The following is a 17,190-nucleotide window of genomic DNA, read 5'->3' as shown; positions in this document are numbered from 1 at the left end:
TTCATATCAAGCTTTTGAACCTTCCGAAAGTATATGAGTGGTTTCCTTTCTTTCAAGGGATGTTTGAATTGAACAAATGCACGCTCGAGTTTGAAAAGTCTTCAAATTTAATACTTTCTGATTTGCTTTAATTTCCTTCCTTTACCTCTCCCATTAAAGAGAGTGAGTGCACGATTGAGATGCTGCTCTTGCTTTGGAATGAGGATCATTAAAATCAAAGCATGTGGAGCATGTCGAGATCGAAACAAAAAAATGCTCCAAAATAACAACACCCCACAACAACTCTTGCAAGAAGTGGATGCCAATATTTCCTTCCCACAAGAAGAGGAGAAGGTACTCGCCTTCTGGAAGGATATTGATGCTTTTAAAACAAGCGTAAAGATGTCTGAAGGAAAGAAGCCATATTCTTTCTATGATGGTCCTCCATTTGCAACAGGGTATGTAGTTTCGGGAGAGAGATTTTGAAGATGATGATGACTCTGAGGTTTTTGCTGAATATTCATCTCTCTACCCGTCCGTTTGTTGTTCTTTCAATATATGGTTGCCGAATACTTGAATCATCAACCTGATATATATTTTGTTGGAATTGAATTTTTGGTTCGTGATATCCACTTTTCCACAATTTGGAATCTTACATGAATTTAGCGTATGTAAATATATTGTGATTTCTTGTCATTCTCCTAACACGAGTTTCGGTAATATTCTTCAAATCTTCTGAATTCTTCAATGAATTGTGGGTTATTGTTCATCTCATTATTGCTCACGTTACCCGATACTATAATTGTCAACACATAATTAATCGATGATGAATCAATGAATGGCACATATAAATATTATCAACCGATCATCATTATGAAATCGTGTTGTTTCATCACTACTATGGAACCTATAGCATCCTCACTACGGTCATATTCTCGCAGGTACTATTAAAGATGTAGTCACTCGGTACGCTCACCAAACTGGACACTATGTTGAAAGAAGATTTGGATGGGATTGCCACGGTTTACCAATTGAATTTGAAATTGAAAAGATTCTCAAGAGAGAAATGATTGAAAGCCAAAAGCTTCTCTCTGAAGAAGACATGAAAGACGAGCAGAAAGTGAAGGAAAAGATTGCTTCCATGACATTGAGTCGTGCTGACATTGAAAATTATGGTATCGCTAGATACAATGAAAAATGTGAATCCATTGTCATGAAATATGCCTCAGACTGGGAGGAAATTATTACTAGATTGGGCAGATGGATTGATTTTAAGAATGATTACAAGACCATGAACTTTTCATTTATGGAGAGTGTTTGGTGGGTCTTTAAACAATTGTGGGACAAGGGTCTCGTTTACAAGGGAGTTCGTGTCATGCCATACAGTACAGGTTGCACCACTCCACTTTCAAATTTTGAAGTGGCACAAGGATACAAGGATGTGCAAGACACTGCCATTACTGTTGCTTTCCCAATCATTACTAATGATGAACGATTCAAAGATACTAGCTTTTTGGCTTGGACCACTACACCATGGACTTTGCCAAGTAACTTGGCTCTCTGTGTCAATGAAAACTTTGACTATGTGAGAGTTTATGATGACCAAAAGAAATGGCACTTCATTATTTTGGAAGAATTAGTGCCAAAATATTTCAAAAAGGCAAAGACCAATGGAAAATTCAAGGGTGCAGAATTGGTTGGTTTGAAATATGAGCCACTTTATGATTTTTATCGCGCTGAATTTGGATCAGTTGCATTCAAAGTTGTTTCTGATGACTATGTCACCAATACAAGTGGTACTGGTATTGTCCATCAAGCTCCAGGATTTGGTGAGGACGACTATCGTGTCTGCTTAAAACACGGAATTTTTGATGGAAAGGAAGTTTTGCCACCATGCCCATTGGATGATGTCGGTCGTTTCGTGTCCCCAATTGAAAAATTTAAGGGAATGTACATTAAGGATGCTGATCATCACATTTGTGATGATTTGAGAGAACGTCTTAGATTATTCAAGAAGGAAGCTATTGCTCACAAGTATCCTTTCTGTTGGAGATCTGATACTCCACTCATTTATAGAACCATCCCTTCATGGTTTGTTGCAGTGACTGAATTGAGAGAGCGATTATTAGAAAACAACAAGAGAACCTACTGGGTGCCAGAACATGTTCAAGAAGGTAGATTCCACAACTGGTTGGCTGATTGCAAGGATTGGACCATTTCAAGAAGTCGATACTGGGGTACACCAATCCCAATTTGGATGAGTGATGAAGGTGAGGAAATGGTTGCTGTAGGCTCTGTTGCAGAATTAGAACAATTGAGCGGTGTGAAGGGTATTACAAATCTTCACAGACAATACATTGATGGAATTACTATTCCAAGTCAAAAGGGAACTGGTAAGATTTTGAAGAGAGTTACCGATGTGTTCGATTGTTGGTTCGAATCTGGATCCATGCCATACGCACAAAATCACTATCCTTTCGAAAATGCTGAAAAATTCAAGAACACATTCCCTGCTGATTTCATTGCTGAAGGTTTGGATCAAACAAGAGGTTGGTTCTACACTTTGTTGGTCTTGGGTACTGCCTTGTTTGATACTTGCCCATTCCAAAATGTCATTGTGAACGGACTTGTTCTTGCTGAGGATGGTTCAAAGATGAGTAAGAGTAAGAAGAATTATCCAGATCCAAAGCTGGTCATTGATGAGCACGGATCTGATGCTTTGAGATTATACTTGATTAACTCTCCTGTAGTTAGAGCTGAACCTCTAAAGTTCAAGGAAGCCGGTGTCAGGGATGTCGTAAAGGATGTCTTGTTGCAATGGTACAATGCCTATAGATTCTTCGTCCAAGCTGTGAGACGATACGTTACGGAGACTGGAGAACCCTTCAACAGTGATATTGCCAACTCTGCCAAGATTGAAAATATTATGGATAAGTGGATTGTTTCCTCCAGCAACAGTTTACTGAAAGCCATTGCTGAAGAAATGAAGGCCTATCGGTTGTACAATGTTACACCAAAATTAGAAACATTTATCGATCACCTTACCCGTTGGTACGTCAAGATGAATAACAAACGTTTGAAGGGAGAACAAAAGGGTCAAACTAAGGAGGATAGATTATCTGCTTTGTCTGCCTTGTTCATTGCATTGTATAATTCTGTGAGAATTATGTCACCATTTACTCCATTCTTGTGTGAAAAGATGTATCAAAATCTCAAAAATTTACTTTCTAAGAGCGAAGCTAGCGTTCACTTTGAAATGCTCCCTCAATGTGATGAGAGTAAGATTGATTTAGAAATTGAAAGAACTGTTGAGGCAATGCAAAGCGTTGTTAAGGTCGGAAGAACTTTGCGTGTCAGAAAGAATATTCCTTCGAGAACACCAGTTTCTGAGTTTATTGTTTGCAATGTTGACGAAGATTTCATTAGACGAGTGAAGGAAATGGATTATTTCATTAAGAAGGAACTCAACGTTCACGGTAACATTGTGGCAACTAGTGACATTAGACAATATAGCGTCAAATTAGAAGCAAGCCCCGATAACAGACTTTTGGGACAACGTTTAGGCAAGAAGTTCAGAGAAGTGAATCAAGCTATCAAATCATTAACACATGAGCAATTGGTTCAATTCTTGAAGACCAGAGAAGTCGTGTTGTGTGGTGAAAGAATTACCAGTGAAGAATTGATTGTCATTAGCAAATTTGTTGGCACTGAAAAGAACTACTTTGCTGATGATTGCAGCAATGGTACCTTGATACTCAACACTGAGGTGAGTCAAGAGTTGATGGAATTAGGTTTCTGCAGAGAAACAACAAGTATGGTTCAACAACTTAGAAAGAAAGCTGGATTGAACTTTGACGATAAGGTTGATGTATTTGTGACAGGCAAGAGCTCACCACAAATTGTTGAAATTTTGAAGAAACACACCTCTTTCATTGAACAACACTTGAAGGGTATGCAAGTCTTCTTTGAAACTCCAAAATCTGAAAAACCTGTGGTTATTTCTTCAGAGATGAATGTTGACAGAATTAATAACGACAATGATCATGTTGTAGTTGTCACCTTGGTGAGATAAATTATTTAATTGTTCATTCTTCTGAATCATCAATTTCTGAATCTAAAATTTGCTTGTTTTGAAGGGAGAGTGGACGTCTCATGTGATAATACAAGCCAGGATGACAGTGCTGAAGCTAATTGCACGAAACAATCAGCTTGATACCCATTAATTATGGTACTTTTGGAATGCACTTGTTATTTAAATTTCTATATGAGTACAAACAAGCCTTCTCTTTTTAGCAATTTACAGCTCGTCATTCTGTCAAAAGCAGTTCAGTTATATTCACGCAACAAAAAACAGTCATCCATCTCATCCCCCTTCTCTCTTCCCACAACAACGCCTAGCTCCATACTACTACTACTACTACTACCACAATTAATAACGACACACTCTTATCGTTGTCATTAACCTCCTTCTCTCTCCTCAATAATGATGATGACACCAAGCAAAACAACAACGGCCAATGCTTCCTCTTCATCATCCTTCGGAAATGCCAACAACATCAATCATTCCATCAGCACCAACAACCATAATCATAACATCATGAATAACTCCACTACCACCAGCACCACAACAACATCAACGACCGGAAATTCCCTTCTCACAACCATCAAACGAAAATTCGCTCCTTCCTTGAAAAACAAATCCTCTTCTCCCAACATCCAAAAGTTCAGTTCTAGAACAACTTCCTCTCATCGTGTTGATGATGATGATCCTGTTCATGAACAAGAGCGTTCGGCTGTATACGGAGGCAAGACCAAACACAAGTCTAAATCAGCTCCTAATTTAAAGAGTAATAATCATAATAATAATAACGGCAACAATACGAATAATAGTAGTAGTAATGGTGCTGGTGCTTCTTCTTCCTCTTCAGTCATTGTTCATTCTCCTTCATCCCCTCTCCCGGAAAACACCACCACCACTCCAACAACAACCCATCCCTTCTTGATGATGAATCATGGTAGTCCCATTACCAATAACAACAACAATAACAATAGCAGTAGTAATAGTCCTACTCCAACGAAACGTAAAATTCCTCTTCTTTCCTTGTTCACGAACACCACTTCTGCGACACTTCCAACAGCAACAACGACCAAAGAAGCTTTGGAAACCTTCTTTGATGAAACTTTGCAGGTCAGTCAGACTGGTCGTGATGATGGTTCAAGCACTGGAGGATTGACCTCTCCGAGAATTTCCATCGCTCCGAGACGTACAAAATCCATGGATCGAACATGGAGTGGTGGTGCTAGTGGTGGCCATCATACGACGATCACCACCACCACCAACAATTCATCAACAACATCCATAACAACTGCATTAGGCTCTACAATGACTCCACAAACCAGTGGTGAATCAGCAACTTCACCCTATTCACCACGAGTGTCCTTTCAACGATTGACAGTGGGATCCTTCATGGATCATGAAAATTCATTGATGATGCCACAACATTCTGAAGATTATCTTTCCAATGATCATTCTCACAACAACATTAATACTAGTCATGCCAATACTGTGATTGAAGATGAATATTCACAAATTATGAATTCGGAAATTGGACGTGAAATTTTCTTTCAATACATCCAAAAATCAGCGCATTTGGAACAAATTGAATTTTTACAAGACACGATTCGATTGTATCAAGACAATGCATTATTATTAATGACGACGTCGAATTCTGCAGGATTGCTACCAAATTCAGCACGATCACCAGTTTCTCCAAGAGGAAGAAGAAATTCCAATTCATTGTACCATCATGACACAAATTTCAATTCAACAAGTGCAGTCACTGCCACGACGACGACACAAACGTCATTTTCTCAACCAACAAGTTCATTTGGATATTTATCATCGTCAATGACAGACGCAAATACTTCTTCATCATCGCTCAGTAGTGGTGGAACGACCGATGACACGAACTTTTCACAAACGAAATCGTCGTCTGTGAGTGCCATCGTTGGAAATTCTTCACCCATTGGAGGTTTAAAGAAACTTGTGAAATCCAAGACACGTGCAAACAGTACTTCCTCAGATCCCAATGATAAGACATTCATTTCAACTTCGGAAATTTTAATGAAATACAAGCAACAACAGTTACAAAATATTCAACAGTCACTCCTTCAACAGCAACAACAAAATTCACCACAGTCAACTTTTTCTCAAAATGGAACGTTCCAACAATCTCATATTTATGTTGGATTTAATTTATTACACATTGAAACATTAATTCATAAATACATTTTGGAACATTCTCCAAAAGAGTTAAACTTGAGCAAGAGACAACGACAAAAAACATTGGACGCTTTTGAACGACTGAAGAATGAAAAACTGCGCTTTTTAAATACTCATGTTTATCCAGAAAATGCACAAGTTTCAGAAATTCCTCATCATCTCTATTGCGACATGTTTGTGAGTGAGGATGAATTTATTGAAATTTTTAGAGATTTAATTAATAACATTAATTTACAACTTAAATTAGAATGTTTTAGAGATTTTAGAAAATCACCCGAATATTTGGAAGCAGTCGTAAGTGAAAGCAGTAACGACGTGAGTAGCGTGACTGGAATTTTGAGTAGTCAAAGCAAGTATCCCATCGACACGATTGCAACTCCTAGAAGATTTTTCAATAAGCGACGACTTTCAGAGAATGACCTTTCGCATCTAAAGAGTGATTCAACATCATTCAATAACCATGCATTGTTACTTTCTCCAAGAAGAGACTCTACGGCTGGTTCGAGTACAAGTGGTCACCACTCGTGGCTGCAACGTGAGCAAAAGTCAAGCGCTCGATCCTTGTTGAGAAATATGAAAAATCCACTCGAATTGTTTATGGTATTGCACAATAGGTGAAGAGAAAGTGAATTAAATCATCCTTATTTAAGTGATTGTTGGTTGTTCCACCCAAAATTACAAAGCCACCTATCAGACCAAATTTGGAAAAAGCTTTAAAAAGATTTGTAGTGGTGAACTCTGAAATTGTTGTAACCCTCAATAATACACTACGAATTGTCTTGATACCAAGATTTAGATTTACTTGGAGAGTATTTTAGTTTTTGTGATGGTGAACACTGCTGGACACTGTTAAATTTGGGCCGCGACCACACATTTCGTCATTGTGGAAACAACACAAAAATTGAATCAACACTAAAAGATGATCTTTATTGGAAATACTAGCAGTAGAAACAATAGCAACTCTACTCCTATGGTTAACACAACAAACATCATGAACGACGACAATATTTTAGAAGTTCACATGAATGAATTATTGATGGAGAACAACGAAGACATTTTCATGTTATTATTAACGTTGAAATGTTCCAACCTGAAAATTCGACAAGAGTTGAGAGATGACAAGTTCCATTTAGAGGAGACTGAACAATTGTTAATGAAATCACATACACCTGCAGATATTGTTTGTGTGATTGACAAGAGTGGTTCGATGAGTGGTGAGAAAATGACACTTGTCAAAGATACTTTGGATTTTGTCATTGGAGCTTTAGGACCCAAAGACAGATTGTCCATTGTTTCATTCGATGATGAGTTCTTCACTAATTTAAAATTGACTTTTATGAACATGGATGGAAGGGTAAGTACTGTGTGAAATGACAACAACTTTCAATTATTTTACATTTATGGTTAAAATATTTCAACTCATTCCAGAGACGAGGATCCATTTCCGTTGAAAATATGAGAACTGGTGGAAGTACTTTCCTCTCTGGTGGTTTACTGAGAGGTATTGAAGAAATGAATGCCATTCCTAAACGTATCAGAAATCCTTCACGAGCTCTCTTATTGTTTACAGATGGAATGGCAAATAAGGGAATTACTAATACGTAAGTCATTATTCATTTGATTCAAAATGTTTGACAATACAATTTTTTGTAAATTATTATAATATATATTCTATTAATATTATTTTATTTATTATAATATATTCTATTAATATTCTATTAATATCATATGATTCATATAATATCTTATTAATATTGCCATTTATGGATATTCAAAACTATAACAAAATTGGGAATGAAAATTATTCAGTTCTCATCTCATTCAAGCCATTCGAGATCCAACTAAAGATTATTCTATTCATACCTTTGGATATGGTTCAGAACATGATGCAATCATGCTCTCAGCTCTTGCAGAAGAAGGAAATGGAATGTATTATTATGTGAAGGATCAATCGTCCATTTCGAAGTGTATGGTGGACTGCATTGGTGGAATTTTGACATGTCAAAAAAGGAATGTGAAACTAAGTTTGAGTGGTGATAGCAATGTACAGTTTGTTCAAGTTTTCGGACCTCATGCAACTCCACAAGGAGACAATACTTTTACAATATTTTACAATGATTTACAAATGGAAGAGGAGAAGCATATTATGATCAAAGCCAAACGTCAAATGCCAAATTCTCAATACGTGGGCCCTTTAAAGATCAGAATACAATTAAGCATGAATAATATTCAAAATAATTGTGAAATGGAGACATTCGAACAGATTGTACAAGTAGAAAAATCTACTCTCAACTCGAATTGGAAATCCAAGTTGAACTGCCACTTGTCAAGACAATATGCAGTCCAAGCATTGAAAGAAGCAACAGAGAAATTACAAGATCATTCCATGAACGTTGCTTACAATATTTTGAAGAATGGTCTCGAACAAATTCATCAATGCGTGATTGAAATGGATCATTCTCTCAATTCTCCCAATGATGCTTTGACACTTTACATTTTTCACACCTTACAAAATATTCTTGCAGAGTGTGAAAACCATTCGATTCCGTCTTCCAATATATTAAGCAAGATGAACTCACTCTATTACGAGTTATTGTATGAAAGGTCAGTCAGTGATCCGAGTGTGATGGATCAATCATCCTCTTCGACTCATCCTTCAACTGTCATTCATCAAACTCTCCCTCGCAAATTCTATGCCTATCGAATGGCCAATCGAATCAAATTCATGAAGTGCCATAATTGTGGAAGTAACCAACATTTTGCAAGAAATTGCACTCGGGCAGAGATGTGTCACAATTGCAAACAAATTGGACATTTGGTCAATCAATGCCCATTTCCACCAAAGTGTCATCATTGTGGAAGCACTGAACACTTGTCTAGACAATGCACTGAAATGATTTGTTTTAAATGCAAACAATCTGGACATCGAGCGAATGAATGTCCAATGACGCAATTTCAAGGAGGAAACAGCAAGTCAAGATTTGGGAAGGACAATGACAGAAAGAAGCATCATGGAAATTATCCAAAAAACAAGCATTAATAAGGATTTAACTGATGCATCGCTTATGAACTTATTCAGTTAATTTGTGTGTTTTTTATCTAAAATGTGTAAATAACCTGCAAAGGTACTTGTTAAGAATGAAATAATGGCAGCAATGATTTGAATAAAGGCACTCAAAATCATTCCTAACATGAGACCACAAATTTTGGTGAATGGTCGATTCATGAATGAAACCTTTTCCTTGGTCGTGTCAGAAGAGACATTGGAGGAGGTTTTTTTCACAATAAAAAGCAATCGAGCGCTGACAGCAATAAATACAATCAAATTTGTCACATTGACAATAAAGAAGATGCATAAGAGCACAATTTGTAACGGAACGGCAAGTGTTTTGTTGAGAAGAGTTATTTTCACAAGCAAGTTGAGAATGGCATTAAGAATAATGAGGACGCACAAGATACCACTCGTGATCATGTTTAAGGCAATGATTGATCCTCTTGTGAAAATGTAAACCTTTTTGGTCATGGTCCCTGCAGCTGCTGCTGTGGTCATACTGTTTCTCGAATGAAATCCATATGCATTTTGGTTGGTGAAGAAATTGATCAAGAAGGGGAAATCATGGTGATGAATTTGTAGTGGGTGATGGTTTTGGCCGTCACAGAGATTGGTCAAGAAATGACATTTTAGAAATGCAACCAAATTTGTCGACAACGTTCTCGATTCCAGCACGCGCAATTATCATCATTTGATCCCACTCAATAACCAACAACAATCAAACACACACACTCTCTCTCTACTTACAACAAGTCTTGTAGAAAACCAATAATCATCGTAATGGTTACAATCGCACCAAAAGACAAGGCATTCTCAATCACAGAAAAGACCCACAATACAATTCTATAATCCAACAAATTTGGAAAATTCATCCAATCCTTTTCATTCATATAGGCCGAAGTACCATGATACACCACACGAAAACACAAGGCAACCAATAAACCTGTCAAGAAGAAGAGAATCTTTTGCTTTCGTTTCATTTCTTAAATGAATGGCATAAATAATGAGAATGGTCAAAAGAATGTTCAACACGATCAAGTAGAAACCAGAATTGCTGAGAGAAGCAACGTTTTCTCGAGGTTCAGCAATTTTACCTTGAGTGGCATTAATGGATTGAAAGAACATGATGGGAAAGAAAAGATTGAAAGATGATGCTGCAGCAAGTGTTGAGGTTGGTGATGTTGCTGCTTCTGTTGTGGGTGTTGGTTCTGTCATGATCATGTTGTTGGACATGTGGTGGTGGTGGTTGTGAGAGTTGGTTTTTTTGTGAGTGGTGGTCATCATGGTAAAATCTTTTAATGGAAGAAAGAGATCTCTGTTTGAACAAATTCAGAATGGAAAAAACTTCCAATTAGTTGATGGATTTCATCTTGAACCACTCGAGTGGCCATGAGCTGATGCTGGCAAGGTTCCAAATGCTGGCAATTTACCAAGTATGTGCAAGGAGACATGTTGTTTCAACGCACATGAAATCCGTAAAGAGGGTATACAACGATGCATCTCATGGTTGGAATAACTCTGCGAGGAACCACCCTGGGTCAACATATTTTGACCAAAAGATGGAATTGGATTCCTAAGGAGAAGAGAAGTGAACTGCTGATTGAGTCACCGTCCATATGGAGTGACACCATCTCTGTTGAACCTTTTCGCAAGAAATGACACAGTGCCACTTCAGAAATTTCTTTCATCAGATGGAACGACATGAATGTATTGAGATTTAACCGTCAGCAATTCTCTCGTTGTCTGCCATCACTGAAGGTTGTTGAGTTGATGACATTCACATCTTGACAAATGTTTAAAGTAAGCAAAATTTTTATTGAAGGACTCATCGATGAATTCCATATTCTCTCAGTATGGACCATCACATTCATGTGTGCGTGGACATTCATTCGATTGCATCACATAGTTCATCATTCGGTCAAGTACTTGAATTTCATCAAATTTCGTTGTGTGTTGAGAATAAAGTTCAGAAGAAGCTGATTTTGATTGATCACTCGACAAGAAATGATTCACATTCACCATCCAGACACTTTCAGGCTCACTCGACACACCCGCAGGCATGGTGACATAGTCTGCTTTCTCCACTCTTCCTTCACGAGCCTCTCCTGTCCTTATTTTTTTAACCGCCACAAGCGATACCATTGGGGTACGTTTTGGTCAATTTTTTCTTCTCCAAGTGAACACAGTGGCAATTATTCAATCCAATTTGCATTGTTGAGTCAGAATCAATAAATTATTGTGAAAGTACTTTTAACGGTATCATCTCATAGATTTTGAATGTCCTTTTCAACACACACTCTTGAGAATTCCTAATTCACGATTCCAGAATTCATCTCCTCCAAAAATAACTACCAAAAACAACAGAAAAAAAAATGTAGAAACGAGATCACAACCACCTTGTGGTGAACTATTTATCACAACACCATCTCTGTCGGAAATCATACTCCTTCAATGACCATGTTTCGTGTGACTTGGAAAAAAACAAGAAACAAAATCTAGCTCCAAATCTCATACTCACAAAGAGCAATCATGTAAAAGTGATGATTCATGATTTTTCAAAAACTTCTTTTGATGAACATGATTCAGAAATGAATCCTCTTCGTCGTTGGGAATTGTTACTATAAAAGAAAATTTCATTGCAACAAGAAGGAAAAGAAATGGCTCGAAAATCGTGAATTGAAATTTGACAAGTTCTTTCCTGTCGAATTTATGAATGATAAGAATTTGTGTTGAATTACATTAGCAAGTATGGCTATGGATTGAAATTTGCATCCAAGTCATTAAAAAAAGATCGAAAGTTTGTGTTGAAAGTGGATCAGTTATTAGGAACAGAATATGCAAGTGAAGACTATCCAAATAGGTACAAAAAACTATTTTTCAACGTTGTTTAGGAATGTCAAGTTTTTTCGCCTGATAATGATGAACCGGATTATAAACAAATTATGTTAGCTGCCGTCAAGAAGAATGGTCAAGCATTACAAAACATCAGCAATCATTTGAAATTCAATAAAAAATTTCTATTGACAGCCATTCAAAAGAAAGGTATTTTCATTCGTGCCAACAACCATTTTACTTGATCGTGAATTCTTATGGACACTTGTCCAATTTCTAGTTCCTGAATTTTCTCATTTAAATCCTCTTGATTATTCCAAAAAAGAAATCATGATGAAATTTGTTCAAGAATTTGGACCCGTTCTTTGTTTTGCAAATAATACACTCAAAAAGGATCGAGAGATTGTTTTACATGCAACAAGGAAAAGTATCAATTATTATGCGCAGGATGTCACTTTTGAGAACACACAGATATTGAAAAGAAGGTTGTTTTAAATTCCTTGCCCAATTCCAAATCGGTGATTGAGCAAATTCAAAACGCAATGGCCATCAACAAGATGAAATGGATGATTTATGAACAAGATTGGTTGAAGGAGCATGTGGATCGTGTTCAGGTATCTGTAAAGGAAGAGGAGGATTGTCAAGAGGAGAAGGAATGTCAAGAGGAAGAGGAGTATTGTCAAGAAGAGCAAGATCAAGAGTTTTTGGAAAATCTGTGTGAAAGTGATTTGGAAGAAGAGGATCAAGAATGAAACGATTGTGAAAACCGATAGGATTTATTCACGGGTGGACAACTCGAGCGTATTTTTTGCCAAACACCTCAAGCTACGAGAAAACTTTTCGCTGGGAATTTTAATAACACAACGATCATAGGATGATTTTATGATGGTTTCAATCCATCAAAACCTGCCAATGCAATTGGTTGTTTCTGACACATAAAGGAAACACCACATCACTATTGGTGCGTCAATATGTTGAATTGGCATTACAAGAGCCATGGTGGTTGCTTCTTAAAAATTTGTCACGTCCATGGAGGACTGGAATTGTGACTGAGTTGAAGACAACCATTCCCGCTCATCACAATCACATGATCGACACCATCTCTCTCTCAAACAGTCATTACATACTTTCAAGCCACAATCCTTGCATGGAGTTAGTGATAAACAAGGCTTGTGGCATGAATTGCATAGCAATGTTGGCATGTTTGGATGGCAGATCTTACAAAGGCCGTCATAGTAACATTTGCAACATGTTGAATTTTGACATTGAAGGCATTTAGAAACGGCATTGGTTAGTCTGTGACAACATTTGCAATGATAAACTATGAATATCGAACATCGTTGACATTCTCCATTGTAAGAACATCGCTCACAAACAATATCAGAACAACAGGAACACAATATTAGTTCCGTGTAGTTGGAACAAACTTGGCACTGTCTCCGTTTGCAATTTTCTGGATTGCACCCACAAGTTGCATCACATATTCTTCCAAGCTTGGCATAATTACAATTCAAACAATTTCCTTTTTTACATCTACATCCAACTTTCTTCTATGCTTTGTGTTCATCATCATTATTGTCATTAATTTTCTCTCTTTTCCTTTTAAGTTGATTGGTATTGAAGCACTCGATAGCTTTCAGTGCATCGTCGAGATTACCATAAAACTTGATCAAAATATTAAGCAATCCAATAGCATCATAAAATGCACAATGCGAATTGCTGACATTTCCTAAATTAAAGTGTTCAATTAATACATCCTCAGCAAAAACTGGTTTAGATTTCCCTTTCTTTGTCATTTTCCGAGGAAGACAATTGTGTAAAGTCGATTCTGATTTCATTAATCGGAGAGAATCAACAAAGACAATATTGTCATGATTAAATTCAGAAAACTTTCCGAAAAATTCTTTAGCAAAAACTTTAAAATCCAAACGGTCTCCATTATGAGCTATTAAGTAAGTTTTTCCTTGAGAGTTATTGTTTAAAAATTGGATAATATCATTCACATGCCCTTCAATAGGCAATTTTGATCTTAAACTATTCAAGTTAAGTCCTGTAATTGATTGTGCTTGGTTAGAAATCACTTTTCCAGGATTAACTAAGCCATACAAAATAGCTCCAGTCAAAACGTCCACAAAACAATATTCCGTAATTTTTGGTGGATCATCATTCTTCCATAATCCAGTCGTTTCAAAATCAAAAAATACATATTTGTTTTGAGGTGAAGTTTCTGACATTTAAGATGAATCTTCTGAAATAGAGTCGATGGTGGCGATATTTGATGTTGAAATATTTTCTGCTTGTGATTGCTTCTCGTTAGATGGAACAAATAATCCTTTTTCTGAATTAAATGTAATAACTGATTCTTTTGGTAATTCAGGTTCTGTTCGAATTCGAATTTGCTTAAAGGTATTGGTTACCAATTTGGTTGCTATTTCCTCAACAATACCCTCAACATGTTGGCCAAATTGGCGAGATTTGAGTGAAGTAATAATTGTGTTGTACAGTGTATCTTTGCATTGCTGAGGTGAATAATTGTGACATTGTAAGTGCTTAATGAATGATCGTTGTCGGACCATTATTTGATTACATTCAGGGCAGCTGAGAAAAATATTGTTCATAATAGTTCCATCATCCGCGACTGGTGCTTGTTTACATAAATACTCTCGTATCAGCATTACATTTTTCTGTGGAAGAAAATCTTGAGTGACATCGAGCACATATTCATACATCTCTTCAGAAATAGTTTGATCTTTCTCTAACAAAGTGTCCTCATCGTCTTCTTGAAGAATGTGTTTCTTTACATAGTGTTTTCGATGTAATTCAGAATAGTCTAAGCTTACGTTACAATTTGCATAACACTTTGTGGTTGATTGTTGATTGACATTAATTGGAGAATTTTTTGCCAATTTCGTCTTCAAAGCAATCCATACGGCTCGATAGATCCCACAATAATCTCGAAAATTAGGGTATCGTATTTTTCCTCGAATTAAGGAAAAAAAATGTTCAACAATTAATGTCGAAATTCCTTAATTTGAGTATGGTTTCCATATTTTTCAAAAAGAGAACGAAGTGAAGTCATAGTCATCACAATATGAGAATACAATTCGTCACTAATGATGTTAGAATTTGCATCTTTCCATTCCTTAAGTGTTGTCAGTACAGATTCAATTAATTGTTTTTTCTCATTCCAGTTTGAACATCGTTCATCGTCAAAAATTTGATGTATTTGTTGCATTAACGTTAAATATTTTGCTAATGCACATCATCCTATTTGCTTGCTTTGTTCAATTCCACTAATAACATTAGAATCTATCAATGCAAAAACAGGTTCCATTTTCATAATGTCGACTGGGTAAATTATATTTTCCGATACCCAGTCTCGCAGTTGGGGTTCATTTCTAACCTTCAATAATGTATTCATAGAAAAACTCTCTTTTTCAATAATCAAATCATCCCCTTTCAATAAACGATTTCTCAACCGTTTGAGCAAATGAGACCAATCAAAAAGGTGAACATAATTTTCATTAGTATGAGAGGTTGCATATTGATAATTACCAGCTAATCCATCACTACAACCTCCAACCACTTCTAAAACATAATCTCCATAAGAAGTTCGTTTGAATTGATCTCTAATTTCTGTCATTTTCTTTGTAATAAATTCATAATGGTTTGATTTGTGACCACCAAAACAAATAGGAAAAGACATCTCACCGTCAATAGTTGTTGCAAAAAACTGGCACACATGACTAGCAATATCGTCTGGTGTAATTTCTCTTTTTGCGTTATATATATCTTCAAAAGACTTTTCATTGCAATTTGTGAATCCAATTACTTTTCCAGTGCTTTTCATCACACATAACCCTCCTCTAATCTCTATTTCATCATATGAAATTATGATCTTATTACTAATATTATTCAATGCCATGGCTTTAACAATATCTTTCAAATCACTGTCGACAAGGTTACCAAAAGACAAGTCTGGAAGATAGCTCTTAATTGTTGAGATAGATGGAAGTAATAGATTAAGCTTATCCAATGCGTTTTCAGATGTTATAGTTTCACCGGGAGAATTTCCTTTCAAAATATTCCACAAAAGAGAGCCACCATAAAATCGAAGTAATAAACACCAATGAATGATACACTCTTTGTATCGAAAACTGTTAACATTTTTCGACGAAACCAAATTTTGCAAAGTATTTTCTAATAATTGATAAAAGAACTGGGTTTCGTGTAATGATTGGACATTTTTTGATAGCAGGGTGTCATTTATCATCATGACAAACCAATAACATCCTCTTCACTCCTTCAAAAGGCTCTCAGAGTTAATTAATGAGGAGGAAGATATAGTAACCTCTTCATCATCGCATAATTCTATCAGTACAGGACAAGTGCTAAATTCCAATACACAAAACCAATGTGTTTGAAAAAATCCTCTCAATATCAAATGGACACTACAGCAGACGTGAAAACGATCCTTCCTTAATATATTGATTGGACACATAGCTCAGAGGTAGAGCGTTTGTCTTATGAGACGGGAGAGCAGATGGTCGAGGGTTCGAATCCCTCTGTGTCCATTTCCTTTTTTGGAAGTGATTTGAATTTTCCCTGTTGTATTTGGGTCTCTATAATTTTATAATTATACAAATTATAATGTAAATAGATTTTTAATATCTAAATACTCTTGCGTCTCATTGAGGGAATTGATAAAGTTATTAATAAATCAGTAAAAATGACCAAGATGCGAGACAAGATTCTTCACGAGCGCACTTTTATTTTTTACTCAGTTTATAACACCGACCAATTTTCAATACTTGTTTCAGAGTTGAACTGTTCGACAATTACGCAGGCTGAAACCAAGATTTTCATATAGTAGATGTTTCATTCCGTCTAGTTTCATATTCTTTAGTTTGGAATTGTGAGACCTAATATACAATAAATAGCGGCCGTTAAAAAAAGGTGACACTGACTTTAGTTGAATTAAACATAAAGCCCGTGTAAAGTGCAAACAACCAACAAGAAATTCTAGAATAACAGGCCAATATAC

General features: G+C 36.4%; 7 protein-coding genes across 7 annotated transcripts; 4 read left to right on the top strand and 3 right to left on the bottom strand.

Moving 5' to 3' along the window:
- Nucleotides 1-252: 252 nt before the first annotated feature.
- FDP41_004713 (uncharacterized protein) lies at nucleotides 253-4,051 on the top strand (the record flags this gene model as incomplete). Its single annotated transcript, XM_044708157.1, has 2 exons — nucleotides 253-437; nucleotides 979-4,051. The coding sequence occupies 2 exons, from the start codon at nucleotides 253-255 to the stop codon at nucleotides 4,049-4,051; spliced, it is 3,258 nt and encodes a 1,085-aa protein (XP_044560750.1).
- A 417-nt stretch (nucleotides 4,052-4,468) lies between these two features.
- On the top strand, nucleotides 4,469-6,880 carry FDP41_004712 (uncharacterized protein; the record flags this gene model as incomplete). Its single annotated transcript, XM_044708156.1, has 1 exon — nucleotides 4,469-6,880. One exon carries the CDS (start codon nucleotides 4,469-4,471, stop codon nucleotides 6,878-6,880), a length of 2,412 nt encoding a protein of 803 aa, XP_044560749.1.
- A 301-nt stretch (nucleotides 6,881-7,181) lies between these two features.
- Nucleotides 7,182-9,302, top strand: FDP41_004711 (uncharacterized protein; the record flags this gene model as incomplete). The annotated part of the gene is made up of 3 exons (XM_044708155.1): nucleotides 7,182-7,616; nucleotides 7,691-7,863; nucleotides 8,072-9,302. 3 exons carry the CDS (start codon nucleotides 7,182-7,184, stop codon nucleotides 9,300-9,302), a joined length of 1,839 nt encoding a protein of 612 aa, XP_044560748.1.
- A 39-nt stretch (nucleotides 9,303-9,341) lies between these two features.
- FDP41_004710 (uncharacterized protein) lies at nucleotides 9,342-10,294 on the bottom strand (the record flags this gene model as incomplete). Its single annotated transcript, XM_044708154.1, has 2 exons — nucleotides 9,342-9,813; nucleotides 10,062-10,294. The coding sequence occupies 2 exons, from the start codon at nucleotides 10,292-10,294 to the stop codon at nucleotides 9,342-9,344; spliced, it is 705 nt and encodes a 234-aa protein (XP_044560747.1).
- A 1,962-nt stretch (nucleotides 10,295-12,256) lies between these two features.
- FDP41_004709 (uncharacterized protein) lies at nucleotides 12,257-12,898 on the top strand (the record flags this gene model as incomplete). Its single annotated transcript, XM_044708152.1, has 2 exons — nucleotides 12,257-12,356; nucleotides 12,618-12,898. 2 exons carry the CDS (start codon nucleotides 12,257-12,259, stop codon nucleotides 12,896-12,898), a joined length of 381 nt encoding a protein of 126 aa, XP_044560746.1.
- Nucleotides 12,899-13,696: 798 nt separating this feature from the next.
- Nucleotides 13,697-14,380, bottom strand: FDP41_004708 (uncharacterized protein; the record flags this gene model as incomplete). The annotated part of the gene is made up of 1 exon (XM_044708151.1): nucleotides 13,697-14,380. The coding sequence occupies one exon, from the start codon at nucleotides 14,378-14,380 to the stop codon at nucleotides 13,697-13,699; it is 684 nt and encodes a 227-aa protein (XP_044560745.1).
- A 1,028-nt stretch (nucleotides 14,381-15,408) lies between these two features.
- FDP41_004707 (uncharacterized protein) lies at nucleotides 15,409-16,419 on the bottom strand (the record flags this gene model as incomplete). The annotated part of the gene is made up of 1 exon (XM_044708150.1): nucleotides 15,409-16,419. The coding sequence occupies one exon, from the start codon at nucleotides 16,417-16,419 to the stop codon at nucleotides 15,409-15,411; it is 1,011 nt and encodes a 336-aa protein (XP_044560744.1).
- Between the last annotated feature and the right edge of the window lie 771 nt (nucleotides 16,420-17,190).

The sequence above is a fragment of the Naegleria fowleri genome, assembly GCF_008403515.1.
Source record: "Naegleria fowleri strain ATCC 30894 chromosome Unknown tig41, whole genome shotgun sequence".
NCBI classification, from domain to species: domain Eukaryota; phylum Heterolobosea; class Eutetramitea; order Acrasida; family Naegleriidae; genus Naegleria; species Naegleria fowleri.
The sequence above is the reverse complement of the archived record's forward strand: the minus strand, read 5'-3'. Positions and strand labels throughout refer to the sequence as shown.